General features: G+C 38.3%; 1 protein-coding gene across 1 annotated transcript; it reads left to right on the forward strand.

Moving 5' to 3' along the window:
* The first annotated feature begins 1696 nt into the window (after positions 1-1696).
* On the forward strand, positions 1697-14352 carry nucks1a (nuclear casein kinase and cyclin-dependent kinase substrate 1a). The gene is made up of 8 exons (XM_066672144.1): positions 1697-1977; positions 4956-5005; positions 5775-5868; positions 6157-6200; positions 7379-7528; positions 7899-8051; positions 9233-9385; positions 9767-14352. Exons 1-8 carry the CDS (start codon positions 1961-1963, stop codon positions 10006-10008), a joined length of 903 nt encoding a protein of 300 aa, XP_066528241.1. The 5' UTR covers positions 1697-1960; the 3' UTR covers positions 10009-14352.
* The last annotated feature ends 1438 nt before the right edge of the window (positions 14353-15790 follow it).

Genomic DNA, 15790 nt, shown 5'->3' on the forward strand with positions numbered 1-15790 from the left:
AAAAAAAAACAACACATTTTTGAACACACGGATTCTAAACACTGAGGGCATGGGAGGATCAGATGAGCATAATGAACTCCCTTCACTGCTCTTTTTTCACAGAGTATAGTTTGCAATTTATATTCATGCACATATCGCATGTCAAATGTCAGCTACGACAGCGACCCTCCTGAAAATGCTCTCCAGCTGGCCAAAACAAACTCGGACCCAGATAACAAACACAAGATTGATGGTCACCTTTGGTCACCTTTGACTTACACTCTTAGTTGTGTCAAAATAAAAGAAACCAAAAAAACAACTTTCCTATGATTTATTTCTATAATTCTAAATACAGTGTGATTAGTCACAGACTATGATTTTGCAAAGACTTTGGATCAATGGACTTTAACTCAATTGATTGCAATTATATAATAATAATGAATGTAAGAAATTACACACTGTTGTTTTTATCAGAATTTCACTTTGAGAAAAAGACTGACTTGACTATCCTGACCACATATAATGTATTTGCAGTAAAACTGCTGGAATATATATCAAAGGCAGACATTCATGATTTCGACAGGGAACAAATTTAAGTGAGGCCTTGATCTGCAAATTGTATGCCCATATGTATGTATGTCTATGTATATGCTGAATTTTTAATATTTAAGAAAATAATGATAATATATAACTTTTGCATGGATTGCTTTATGCATTTCTCCAGTATGGTAAATTGGCTGAATTCAATCTGAATTTATATTAAATAAATATTCGACTTATAAAATAGATAAAGTAAATATGAATACATTGTATATGGAGTGAACAATCATTTGGATTCTGTTTATTCGTATTATTAGCTTTTCAGTTGCCTGTTTTTTTTTTCTCTGTGCACCTCATTCCAAAAGATTGAAACACTGATGTAGTGCTCATTCCAAATTAATTTAGCTGTAAATCATATTAAATCAATTATATTCAATCTGATTTAAAGTTCTTGAACTTGTGAGGAAGACATGATTTTCTTCCATATGAAGCTGCCTTTGCTAAGCTAATTATTGCTAAGTAGGAGTGCCCAAGTATTCATCACTATGTAGGAAAGCATGTCTTCATGATGATGGAAAAAATCATTATTATTTTGATATACTGGGGTAAACGTTTTGTTGTTCTTGAGAGAAAATGTCATAAATAGAGACAAAGGGCCAAAGAATGAACTTTAAGGTGAAAATCTTGCTACAGACACATACAAGGTGCTGTACCCCACAAAGGTAGAAATACACACACGTGCTGTGTGTCTGCGCGTGTGTGTGGCCTTCTACTATGACCTGTTCAAACCAGTTAAAATAGGCTATAACATCCGTGATAATTTACAGGGGAAATACATGTCAAAAATAAAATCATTCTGTTTTATTGAGGAGTTATGAATATAACAGGGTAAGCCTAATGAAGACTTGTGCCCCAAATGGCCAGAATAATACAATTTTTTCAGTTTTGCCTCCACTCAGGGCCTCTTTTTGTTTTCTAAGCAGTGTCTCCTCAACCTACCCGCCTTAAAAGGGGGGAGGGGAGGGGACGGATCTCACTGCAACCGACAGATATACCGACCAATCGGGGAGAAGGACGCGCGTTCAAATTGACCAATCGCTGCTTCGCTTTATCTAAAATGGGCAGGACTTTTGGTGCAAAGCCTCGCCCACTGCCCGAGGGCGTTTGGTTGCGCGAGGGGCTGCAGTTTCAGTTTGTTTTATTCACCATTTTGAGAAGCTGAAGGTAAAAATAAAATTAAATTCAAGCCCAAACCCTTCAGTAGCACGGAGGCTTTTTACTCTTTTAGTTTTAGAGGGGGTCGGGGCTTTTTTTCCCTCCAAAGCGACGTCGCATTGTCTCAGTTTTGCTGAAAAACCCGTTTTTGTTGCTTTTTTATTTTCGTGGTTCTTTTTTTCTTTGCTTTTTAACCTCCAACAGAATTCCTGCAGAAAGACAAAAAATGTCCAGACCCGTGAGGTACGTGTGTGTTTGTTTCCTCTGTCCTCCTCCCCCAGGGCTGCATCGCATGCAATGCAACTCGTTTGAGTGTGTTTAGCTTCACGCGCGTGCATTAGCTATATTTAAATAAAAAATAGCACAACGGCCGTTTATTCCGCGATGCTTCGCGCTCGTGCTTTGTACGTTTGCAGCGTGCAGTGGCGTTAACTAAGGATTAGCATGGGCCGGTTTTTCAGTCGCCGTTTTAGGAATCTGTTGTGTGTGTGGTCTGTTTTGGTGGGTTTTATTTTTTAGCGCGCGCTTCTTCTTGTAATCTCCAGCATCTCCGCGTGCATGGGGGAGGGGGTTACCACCTCTGCGGACCCCCAAAACAATGCACAGATATTTAGGTGTAAGGGACAGAAGAGAGGTAGATATAGGTGTAGAAATGTCGGACAATAAAACGTAATCAGCCTCAGTGGCAGAGCTTAGAGAGAGAGAATATGGCCTCCCATTCATCCTGGCAAGGCGGTGATAGAAAAGGGAAAAAAGAGCATACGACTCAAGCTCCTTCCCCATTGGCTCTCTGCTGCGATTTGTTTGTTTATTTATTTATTTTTATTGAGCTTATTTATTAATTCGTACCACAGTGTGCTTCGAAATGTCCGTTCGCTTCGTGCCCGTAAGAGTCACTGCTTGTTGCATTTTCTGACGCTGTTTTAGAAACAATGACTGGACCATGTTCTGGTCACTGGAGGCCAGTTTTCGCTTTAAAAAAAAGGCGGAAAAAAGGCATTTTTTTCTACGTTAACATTAACGACGTGACGCAAAAGGTGGGCGGATCCGGACTCTTGGCGACCACGCCCCCTTTGCGTTTGCATCTTTTAAAGATTTTATCAGCGAGCGCCAAGGCCCAGCAGATGTGGCCAGAGTTTATAGACGACGCTCATCCTCCATTTCTTCTGAAATGGAGGCTGCTACCAGCCTCTAGTGTAGGAAGGCTTTAGACTAGGTGCTGGGACATTTCATGGGAATTTGATGGAATCAGCCATGAGGTCATGAGCTGGTTTTGATTTAATTAGCCTATAAGATTTAATGTCAGTTTTAGATCACCTCCACCCCAACTCAGTCCTAAGGTGCTCAGTCACCCCAGAGAACACCCTCCCCCTGCTCCTCAGAGCAGTGCTGGAAGGCTTTATTGCGCTCTATAGCCATGTCTAATGATTTTTAGCGATATGACCTTAGACTAACATCGACACTTTGCTCATTTGTTCTTTAATTTTTTTCGTACAAGGGGGTTAACTAGTGAATACGACTTCTCTCAATTCAGGCGCATGTCTGAAGATCTACACACAATGTGTAGTGACACAATGTCAAATGATTAATTATCACCAACTGCTGTTCTCAGATAATAGCAAATCTGGTCGTAATGTATTTTTATCTATAGAAATATACGTACCAACACGATTCACAGGCAAGTTAACATTTGTCTTTGGGAGAAGGCGTAAAAGGTCGCAATATATGTCACTTTTCATAAACTCGTGTATTGTCTACTGGAGAATCCAGAGTTTACCGTTAGTAACTATGACGTCTAGCACAATTTTTTTTAGGTGGGAAATCTGACATTTTCTTGTTTCCAAAACCACTTAAACGCAGCATTACTTCTGCAGAAATATATTTTTTTTTTTTGTGGTTTTACCAGGGACGATGTAGTCCCAGTTAGTACACTTTCTAAATGTTGATGTAATTATGGTGTAAGAATATATAGAAATTACGTTTTAAACATAAAAATACTTCGATTTGTAGTGGTTTCAGGGTTTTTTTCCCCCTGAAATTTCATGTGTCATGTGTAGACACAGTTAGTTTGGCACAGAAATCGTTTTCTCATTCTGATGTCAGTCGTTCTAAATGATCTTAACGTTTCCTTCTCTGTGCTTTTATTGGAAAAGATAAAATCTTGTTTGTAAATGATTAGACCTAGTGTGAAAGTCTCAGCAGTTTTTTTTTTTCTTTTTTTTTCAGCAACAGAGTGGAATCCCATTGCCCCCACACACCACCTTCTTCAGTTAGCTTTTATGCCTCTCATCATTTTTACATTGACATCAGTAAGGCAGAAACAAACAGTGTAGTGGTGTTGCCCGAGGAGACAGTGGTGGAAGAGGACTGTAGCAGGGGCTATCCTTTTTCCTGTAATATAACCCTCTTGTTAAAGGGTTTTATTGAGGCAGCACTGCTAACATATCACCGTTATTGGGTTGGACGTGGTGTGACTTAATTACTCCAGCAGGGCCAAAGCAGTTGCGGTCAAATGGTTTGCACTTGTGCTAAATCTTTGTTTGCCCTAGTGGTCCAGGAGTGAAAGAACAGATAGTGCTGGCCATGAGGGGGGAATCCCTCATTTTCTTGAAAGAGTGGAAAGGACACTGTTAAGGTTACAACATTCAAATCTTTTGTACAGGGGGTCTGTCGTGTGCAGTTTTTGCTTGTCTACGCTCATAAATCTGGAGACGCGTTCTATAACTGAGACACTAGTTTTGGATTTGGGTGAAATCAGGAAAGCTGTTCTGAATAAGGCATTTTTACTTCGGCCATATCCCATCAGGAATGTAGCTGGTGAAAGGGATTTTTGTGTTAGAAAGCTCTAATGATTGTTTCCTCTAAACTGGATTTGTTAATAGTTCTCATTGAATTTTGGCTCGCAGTTTCTGACTTTCTTGTTTTTGGCTTCATAACTTTCCTCCCCAAGTAGCCCGTGGCTAATCGTGCATGTTGAAAAATGTTGTTTAGCGATACTGACTAAATAGGCCAAAGCTTAACTTTTAATGAAACCCTAAATGAAATGGTAATTGAAGAGCTATTTTGACAGTCATTAATTACGGTTAATGGTATGTAGGTATGGTAAATGCTCACTTGTAGTCTATCAGTCTGCTGCTGTGCTACTCTGTTGACTTCTGAGCTCTCTTACTATTGCCCCCAATTCATCCTTTTAATGATAATGAATTGTGTTTACTCCACAGGAACCGGAAGGTGGTGAATTATTCGCAGTTCAATGAATCTGATGATGCAGGTAATGTCTTTTTTTAACAGTCGTTTCAGTCGGCCATATTCTGTACGCAGAATGAGCCACGTTTGAATTTCCTTTACTCTGTAAGAGAGAATTTGTTGTAAAATTGACTCAACTGTATAACATGGTAAAATAAAACATTACAAGTTCAGGAGAATATCTTCAGGTTACTGTAGTAACAATGTTATACCAATCTTTATAAAACATGCTGTTTAAAACAGAAACGGGTATTATCTGAGCCAGTACCTTACGTTGATAGTGGCCTAATCAGATCCAATGCCGTCCAGTAAATTAATGAAATTAATGAAAAGAATGAGCCAACTTTCAAACAACCTCTTGTTATGTAGTAGCTATGCAATGGATGTAGTTTATAGACCCTCCATTAGAGATTTAAATCAGGATTTCCAGATAAACAATCTAGAATAATGGTTTTTAAGCTTAGTAATTTTGTTCAGGCCTAACTTGCGCTGCCTAGAGATGGAGCAAAATGTTCTGATGATGCTCCTAACATAATAATAAATGTGTACAAGTGTAATATATCACAATAACTGTGGCATGTCATATTGCCCACCAGTAGCTGGAAGATTTTAATCCCTGAAAGATTATTCCCCTCTCTATTTGGGTTACAGTAACAGCAATGAAATCTAGTCCCAGAAAAGAGAAATGTAAAACAGACCTTAATGATGAGTTGAGTTTTGAGGGCTGGTTGGCTTTTGCCATGTGGGTGTCCTCTGCAGAGCCAAGTAAAATGTTTCATTTGTGCCTCTTCCAGAGGAGTACGAGAGAGGCACTGAAAAGCCTAAGAAGGTACGTTCAGCTCCACGTGAAATCAAGCACAAGAAATCCAAGAACTCAAAGGAGGAGAGGTAAACGGCCCTTCTCGGTTTTAATACCCCAGTATTCACAAATAATAGTGCTTAAGCACATCATCTAAATTGTTCTCCCCATTATTGGAGTAGTTTAATGCCTGCTTGAGCAGACACTGTTGCCAGTGCTAATTCTGTTAATGGTGTGCAGGATTATGAGTCTTTAAAATCCACTTCTTGCCTCTGACCCACATAAGTGGATGCTAATTCTAACAGTACAGTCTGCTCTAACTGCAGCTTCAGTATGGAATTCTCTTCTGTTGCTCATGCCTGTGTGTTCTCTTTCAGTGACGAGGAAGATAAACTCTCCAAATCCAAAAATGATTCAGCAGGTAAGATACATGTATTTGTGATTTGTTTATAAAAAAATATTACAGTTGTAGAGCACTACAAGTATGTGTTGACTCAGAAAGAATTCGAAACAGAAAACACAGGCCTAAAAATATAATAATTATATAATAATACAACATCATAAATATAAGCAGTTATCCATAATGGCCATATTTTGTCCCAGAAATATTTGTGCTAAACAATGTTATTGTAATTTTAAAACAGTTTTATGCCATCAATATTATGATAATATAATGGCATAATAATGAAGTTAAATCCCTTTTAAGAAGACTGAACTTTTGATTATTAAGGGCAAAAAATGGGGTAAAATATCCTAAAAAAAATTCATAAATGAACCAAAATCAGTTTTTAAGCAAAACAGCATAATGGCTTGTATGAAAATGAGTAAAAAGCATTGCAAATCTTGCTAAAATTCTGCCAAATACAGTTACAATATTTAGTAGTATTTAGGTCAGCAAAATATTAAGGTAATAGCAGTACAGGAGGTCCTCGGGTTACAGCAGTCCCGAGTTACGATGTTTCGTGCTTACGACACATCTCCCATGTGCGAAGCCGTGTTTCGACTTAAGTGGTTTTGCCTCGTAACACAAACTTCGTGTTTGGTGTGTGCGGCGGAAGAATACACGGTTATGCGGCTCGGGACCAAGGAGGATAGGTGTTAGGATAGGATAAGTGCTTACAGTATGTTATTTACGTACAGTATGTATGTATGTTCCGACTTACACCGAAAATCGGTTTACGACGCGACATAGGAACGGATCAACGTCGTAAGTCGAGGACCCCCTGTATGTTGTACGATAAGTCGATAACGTAATTATTATGACAGGCCAAGTCCCTAAAAACTTACCTGCTAGAAATATAATGGCATATGCCATAAAACCCAGTGATCCAGAGTCCAGGACAACATAATGTTTGGTCATTCAAGCTAGTGAGGTCCATGTTTTTGTAGGTACACTTTGATATTCGCATTGTCATAATTTCAAAAATTAGGTCAAACTGAGGTGGGAAATTTTCAAGACAACGTCCTGATAAATTTACCTTAACATGTTTCAATATGGCTGACATTTCTGCAGCGGTTGTTAATAGTAGAAGTTGCTGATGGTTGATTTAAATGAAACAAGGCTCAAAATAACCTGGACTCATTTGTTTTTCCTTTCAGATGATTTTGGAAGTGATGAAGACAACGACTTTGGAGAAGAGGAGGAAGAAGATGGAGGAAGTGATTATGAAGCTAAAAAGGGCAAAAAGGGAAAAAAGGGCAAGGTTGAGAAAGCTGGCAAAAGGTCACTGAAGAGGAAACGAGATATAGGTGGGTGCCAGATATGTCAGTTCTTATTAAAGACATTCAAGATGAATGAATACTGCTTGTTGTTTCGGTGGAGAACAGCAGTTCTCACCTTACAGATATACTCTGTTGGTAAAATTCTGCTTTGTCATGTTAGAAAATCAGTATTTCCATTGTTTATATTGTACATGGTTGTAAATATAATTTTTTTTTTTTTTTGATGTTGGCTTATTTACACAGCAAGTCTGTTCTTGCTGCACATCCTGTCAGCAACACTAGTAATAATATATAACTATCTTTGAACATTGCCTTTTACGTCAGCATGGATACATGAGTTTTTTTGACAGATTGTAATGTCAGTAGAAGTTAAAACATGCTCTTTTTTTTTCGGCAGATGACAGCGATGAGGACAGAGAGGTGAGCAGGAAGCCGAGGCAGGTGAGGCAAGCCGCCTCTAAAGCTGCGTCCAAACAGAGGGAGATCCTGCTGGGAGGTGGAGGAAGTGAGGACGAGGAAAAAGATGAGGAAGAGCAGGCCTTTGTTGATCGTAAGTCTACTGAGTTAATGAGGGGTTGTCTTCCCTACCTCAGCCTTGAATGCCTTTATTTTTACTTAAGCACTGTCACTTTTTTCAGATCTATTTATTTTTATTTTTTGATGTTGTGTTTTGAGTTATCTATCCATGTAGCTGGTATAAGCCTTGACCCCCAAAAATGTTTATATTATGTCATTTAGCATGGCTCTAAACCAAAATGGTAGCATTTTAGCTGACATAGTAGAATTGGACAGTTGGTGTCCTCCTCCAAGTGTGTTGCAGTGCTCCAAGGGCAGGATTGACTGGTTCAATCAGAACGACGACTGGACATGACCTTATTCTGTCTGAGGTTTGAGTAACGCTGTTGCCACATATTACAAGAATGTGAGCGTGTGAGGTAAAAGCGGAATGATTCATTGGCGTGAACAGGGGCTGTCAGTATTTGCCTTTGGCATGAAATTAACTTCCTCCTGGTGTTCTTTCTTTTCGCTTCATTAAATAATTGCAACATAATGAACTCTTTCCATCCCATTCTTAATGATAATTAATTGTGTAGTAGCTCTTTGGAAACCGGGTATTTTCAGCTGTTTCTGTACTATTTCCTTTCTTTAGTTAAGTGTAACCATAAACCCGCCTGCCAAAGTTATGACATATGCTAAAGTTATGTGTGCTCTAATGCCAGGAACTAAAAAAAAAAGTGCAACTAAGTAAGAGTGCCTTCCTGTTTACAGTGAAATCTTTATTTGGGATATTTTCATTGTGGGATTGTAATGTTTCTATAAAATGTAAATTAAAATAAATACTATGTTGCCATAATTAGCTATTCACGCCTACGCAATCCCTACATGTTCTGATACTTTCATCAAATTATTTGAATAATTAACACGTAACCTCCCGTTTTATATAGAGAAACACACCACATCCCACAGAGAAATGTGGTCCTACTGGAATCTTGTAATATTGCTGTTGCTGGAGGAAGAGACACACATGCTTTAACACCTTAAGCAGATGTTTATTGTGTAAAAGCAGAAGCCAAGGGCAGTGCTTCTCTGAGATATACATTTCCACAAAAGAAATGGTGCCGTTTCTAGGCCCATTTTAAAGCCCCCAAGTCCTGGTTGATCAACATGAAAGTGGGCTGTGGTAAGTTTTAATCCTCATTACTTACAAAGGGATTTGATTCTATTTTACAGAAGAATCTGGCAGTGATGAAGACTTCATGGTTGATGACGACGATGACAGCGACTATGGCCGTTCCAAAAAGAAGGGCAAGAAAGTGGCCCCCAGAGGACGGAAAGTGGAGAAGAAGGAGAAGAAATCCCCCAAGCCCAGGCTAAAGGCTACAGGTTGGCATCACATTTCATCTTGTAGACATTTGGAAGGTTTTACCCTCTACAACACGTAATTCAATGTTCCTCCGACACTCCAGAAACCATAGTTCCACTGCTCCACAGCCATCAGATGGGCTCGGTGATGCTAAGATTATATGGACCAGTTTCAGCCATGACTAAGCCAAGGTTCCCAAAAAGATCTTAGTGTTAGGATCATCTTTACAGGGAGAGTCAGTGTTCAGTGTGATGCTCACGCTAACTCTTTTTGTTCTAAGATTGTTTTGGGAAACCTAGCCCTGTTCTATTCCATTTCCTAGGCTATGGATGTTTGAATCAGACTGGACAGATCAATGTAGTGACTTTCAAATCACTATCCCTTTCATATTCTTCCCCTAGTCACCCCCAGTCCCATGAAAGGCAAAGGAAAGGGTCGCCCCAGCGCAGCTAAAGCCCTGGAGAAATCCTCGCCCAAAGAGGAAGAGGAGCCCGAGAGCCCTGTGGAGGACGAAGAGGAAGATGAGGTGGAGAAGAAGGACTCTCCGCCCCCCGCCAAGAAGAAGGAGGATGCCCCCGATGATGAGGAAGACGAAGAAGAAGAAGACGGCTCAGAAGAAGACGCTCCCTCTGGCGAAGACTAGCCAGGTTCTGAATGGCAGCCCCACATTTCTCCTTTCTCTTTCTCTCCCTTTCTTGCTCTCTCCCTCTCCTATCTTTCTCTGTTGCTTTACTTCTCTTCCTCAGAGTTCTGTTTTCAGCGTCTGTGGTGACCTGGCTCAATGATTTGAACTTTTGAATTGTGTGTTTTGTTTTATTTTGTTTTTTATTTGTTTGGGTTCCATATCAACTGCATTGTCCCAGGACACAGTAGACCTTATGACATGTATGTGCTAGAGAATGTGACAGAGTTGGTTTTATTTATCCGTGTGAAACTGAGGACCCCTGCCCCATGCTTTGGCTCATCCACTGATTAATGGGCTGCTGCTTAAGACGGTTATTTACTCGTGTCCTGATTCTTACGATTTTCTACTAAAGTCCTTATATGCTCACCTGTTTGACAAAAAAAAAAAAAAAGCTCAGATTTATTGGGATATATCCCCATTTTCACTACAGTGAATTGCTCGTTCCTGGTTTTAGAGAAACACAGGATATTTGAATGTTTTCCCTTGCTCCGGGAGGGAACTTTGAGGGCCAGGATTAGAAAACACTGGTGGCTATAAGGCTTGTTTTGTTGTAACTTTCCCCTATATCAAGTAGATTTAGACTTTACTACATACAGTATCTTAGATTTATTCCTTGATTTGTTTTTATATCTCTCTGTGATCTATAACAGCATTTCTTCAATCAGTGACTGGGGTTTCCACAGCGAAATTCATGTTTTGACTTTAATTGTCACTCGATGCGCTCCTCCAGTTTCAGATCCTGGATTTTGTAATTATTACTTTAACTTGCCACCTTTTTAATGATTACAAAATCTGTGCCTGAAACTGAACTCAGGATCCGGGTTTGAAGACCTCTACCCTACAGCTTCCATATGTGAAATCTTAGATCATGTTTGCATCAAAGTTGAGGTTGCTCTTGGCAAGGTACTGTCACTTTAGCCATCTTCTCTTCTCAGCAGTTTTAAATTCACCTTCTTAAGAAAACAATTGTTTTTTTTTTGTTTGTTTGTTTTTTTTGTAGTTTGAACTGTGCTGTTTGAGTGAAACTGTTAAATGGATTGCTGTCACTTTTTTTTTTTGTTTTGTTTTTTAATAATGTTATTATTATTATTATTTCCTTTTCTTTTTTTTTAACCACCCACCAAATCATCTCATGTTAGGACTGCTGTATCAGGTTCTGACGTGCATAGCATGAGTGTGTCTGTGTATGTTTGCGTGTGTGAAGGTGGAGCCTTAAGCAGTGTAACTGTGTGGGAAGTGTTCAAATGAAGGTTTTGTGTGCCATGTTTGCCTTGTAAAGCCTGTTTTGTTTTTTTTCTTTTTTGCATATTAATATGCTGAATGGAGCCCATGCCAGCTTGACAACATCCAGGTTTAGCCAGATATAGTAAATATGGAATGGTGGGAGAACGTGAACTCCAATGCCAGCACATTACAGGAATGGTTTAGCAAAACCCAAATTTTACCAAATTCTCCACTTGACCCCAGATCTTAAAATTATAGCTGTCGTATAAAGAACCACAGTTAACAGTATAATTCTTTTCAATTATACTCTATAATAGACTGCATTGTCTTATTCGTAGCTTTGCAAGAGCTCCTAACATGACCGGAAAAGCTCAAATAACAAAATATTACTTTTAATTGCCAGAGTGTTATTGTATCAGTCAGATTTTAAAATGTCACAAACATATTTTAACCTTGATTTAATTCTCAAGTGTTTGCCTGAAAACGAGCTCATGTGTGTTTTGGTGTTATGTAAACATGATTTTATAGGCCAACTATCTTGAATTTCCCCTGGGGATCAATAAAGTATCTATCTATCTAACAGCAAAATATCTGCAGCCAGTGGTGTTCAAAATAAATGTAATCAGGCAGCTAATATATGTTCGGACTCCAGATTTTGCTGCTTTAGGATTGGAGCTACGAGGCTGATGTTGAAGACAAACAGCAGAGAACACAAGATGGTGACCCAGATTGTTTTAATCAAACTATATGTTTAATTCTTAAAGTTACAGAGCACAGTATGAACCAAAATGTCTTTGGTACTGACAGCCATTTTAGGTAACACCGGGACTAGTATTCACAAAGGAGTACCATATTAGAAACTGATCCTAGATCAGAACACTGTATTTTATTGTTAATGGTACAAAAACTGGCTTTATAAAACTTTTCAAAATGGCTGCCTGAAGCGTTCAGTTATATGGAAATATTTTGTTTATTCTGTGCTCTAAACCACGCCTACAAGTCCTGGTCCTGAAGTCCTGGATGTGACTTGATTGAAATGATGTTTCAGTAATGAGGAGTCTCAACAATAAATGTTTATACTTTGGCTTCAGTTGTTTGTTAGCAGTGTTAGCCTTTCAGCCCCATTGCTAAACAAAATTTGAGCTCCAAATATTTCTCGGCCAAACGATTATAATAATGGGGGAAAGTGGAAAATAATATATATATCTATTTTGCTGAACTATTCCTTAATTGACATTCTACATGCTTAGAACAGAAATATTCTGAATGAATGTCTGTTGAAATGTCATATTTGGAACATGTCTAATCTCGTGTTAATTTCATAACCCTAAGTAGTTTTTTAACTAGCATCAATTTCCCTGTGGATATGAATATGGATAGATGGAGTTCTTATCTATGTGCTGTTTATTTCTTTGGTGTGTTTGCTCTTGGATCTTTTCAATAGCGGCTTTGTCCAGTTTCAGTGGGTGCTTTAGGATGCCTACATGTTTGTATAATGAGGAGTGTCCTGATTTCACTGAAGTTCACTGGACGCACAGGGCTTTGCTTTTCCATATGCATGAACACCTTAAGGCAAGACTAGCATCCTGACATGGTTCAGTCTTTTGTGCCAGGCATCGTGGAGTGTTTCTTTCCCCTCTGTGTGTTCTCAATTGGTTTTGAATTCACAAATGGTTTAAAAAACAAAAAACAACAAAAAAAAAACTTTTTTTCCTTTTTTTTTGTCATCCTCCAGAATTTTTTGTAATGTTTGTTTTTTTAAGAAAAGAAATAAAAATGTATCTTGATTTTAAAGAGAAAATGAACTTATCTATGTCTTTTACTGGTGAAAAAAAAAAAAAACATTTAACAAAAATAGAGTGCCTCTTTTACCCCAGCTGAATTCAGTAGCCCATTTCTAACTCTTGGCATTGGATGTCATCAGATCATGGTGAATCGCTCGCTGAGAGTACTTTCCTGTAAATCTTGTTCCAGTGCAAGCACCCATTGATATTCCTACTTTAGCAAAAGTCACGTATTTATTGGTACACCTATTGATTCACCCTGATCTGTTAATCTTTTCAGTTTTGGTAAGTGCTTGTCTGGTTCAATTATGTATACATAAATATAGAAGCCATAAAAATGGGAAGAAATGTATAGTATCACAGATTGGCAGTTCACGTAAAATCCTGGATTAACCACACTCGGCTGGGCCCATTTTGTATTTGAACAAGTCCCAGTGGTTAACAGCAATTGAGTGCAGATTTTGTAATCTGTCAATGCAAATATTTGGATAGCATGTGATATTTCTGGTCTTAAAGTCTATTCTACAGAGTTGCTTTGCATTGTCCCAACACTGAACTGCTTAAATACCTACTGTGGTGCATTTTATTGTTAGTTTGATCCATTGTCAGTGGTCATTTTTCTAGGCTGCTGCTTTGCCTGCGGTCAGCTAATAAGCAGCACCATGAGGTGAAATTTGTCGCAGATACAGCTGCAAGTTGTTTTATATTTTAACGTAAGACAGAAGTTCGCATTTTGGAATCAGTTATGTAATTTTTAATCCACCTCACTGAATGGCTGAAGGTCCATGAGCTTTACAAAGCCATTTCTCCTCAGCAGCAGAGTCTGACTGGGACTGTACATAAAAACATGTTTTTAAACAACTTTTTTTTCTTTCTTTCTTTTCTAAATACAGTTTTAAGTGGACGCATGCACATCAAGTGGACAGCCGATGGAGCATTCTCATTGTATATTCTTGATGGGTTTTGTTTTTCCCCATTTACAATGTCCAAACCTGGAGATTCCAGTATGCTAATATACATTTTGGGCTAAGTCTGTGTCTGTGGATACCTAGCTTGTGATTTTATTTTTGTTTTTATTTTTAATTTTCTTTCTTTGGGGTTATTTTTTGTTGTTGTTGTTGTTTTGGGACGAATTGCGATCGATAGTGTATATATAGGCTAAAAATGTCCCTGTTGGTCAAAGCTAAGAGACTTTGTCAATGGAAGGGCTGTGCATGCTGGGAAGTATAATGTGAAAATGGCAGTAATGGTATTTGAACACTGAAGTGACAAAGATGATTTCTGGTCTAATAAAAGCAACATAATTTTTATACTGTTTTAACTAGTTTGTGATTCTCAATTTTGTGTTTTGCTACAGAAGTACGTCTCAGATATTTTAGGGGCTAATATTGCTAATATTTTAGGACTTTTATATTTTTCTGAATCCAGTTTGGTTACATGTGCGGTATTTAGAGAAACTCACAATGAAGCGTTAAAATCACACTAGAGAGGATTTGGTGTCTTTGCTCCTGGGCTCCCTCTAATACACTTTTAGAGCACAGTCCTGAAATTGAGGGGGAGGGTGGTGTCCTACCTGCCTCCAAATTTGCACAGTGCAGTTTTTGTTCTGAGCCTGGAGTAGTACAGGTCCGAGAAGCATCACTATCATTTTAAAGCTGTAATTTTAAGCTTTTAAAAAAGTGTTGCTTTAAATGCCTCTAAAAATGTCTTCAGTAAGTAATACATTTCTAAAATTTTACATTGCACTTTAATACAACACTCAAATATGTTGACTTCTCACATTCATGGGTTATAAGAATTAGTGGAATTTTCTTTTTCAAAACAAAAATAGTCAGGGCATATTTGGTATCTGAAGTGTGCTTGTTCCTTTATGGGAAATGTTGCACCTATTGTTTATAGGAGATGCTAGCACAAATAACTCATTTAGGAACTGCTCCAAAAAGCAGGTGTTATTCAATGCACTTGTTAGCAGTATAGTCACATTTAATTAAAAATATAATACTATAAACACCATACAATGTTGGAAAGTTTGAGTAATTATGAATAAGTATAGTTTAAACCACTTGTGTGGTGGTTTAAGTTACCTTCTCTGCTACATTAGCTTTTAGCTCCAGGGTAAACCTAAAGACACATAATTCAGACACAAAATAAAAATGAAATAAAAATATTTAGAGTAAATTACTTCCACTGAACTAATGTGGAAAATCCCAAAATGTAAAATTTTCATCACAATATTTCTAAAGTGGACACATAAAGTGGATGAATGTACTTTAACCTGGTGTTAAACCTTTAAGAAGGTTTAACACCATTCTCTAACTCGCCACATGGTGTCGCTCTCACAAACGTTCAGCGATCGAGGCCACAACTCTACACACACAGAGAAGGAGAGAGACATCTTAATCGATTATTATTTTTGGGTGCAGACTAAAGTAGCTGAAGTCACAAATACAAAATAGCAACACATTCCACCACATCCTCACAAATATTAAAGTTCATTATCAGCAAAAGCTGTCGCTTCCGGCATATGTCTACACTTATATCTCTCCCAAAACTGTTCCTGGACATCAAACCAAAAGTAAATGAGTTTTAGAAAAGTGGAGGATGTGAGAGGAAGGAGGCAGCAGGATGTTTTTGCTCCATAGAATGAGTGACTGTCCACAGAATTGTAATCCAAGGGAGTCGGTCTAATAGCAGCGGTTGTGTGTAGAATTGAACTGGTCAGAGTATGTTTT

The sequence above is a fragment of the Hoplias malabaricus genome, chromosome 5 (assembly GCF_029633855.1).
Source record: "Hoplias malabaricus isolate fHopMal1 chromosome 5, fHopMal1.hap1, whole genome shotgun sequence".
In the NCBI taxonomy this organism is placed as follows: domain Eukaryota; kingdom Metazoa; phylum Chordata; class Actinopteri; order Characiformes; family Erythrinidae; genus Hoplias; species Hoplias malabaricus.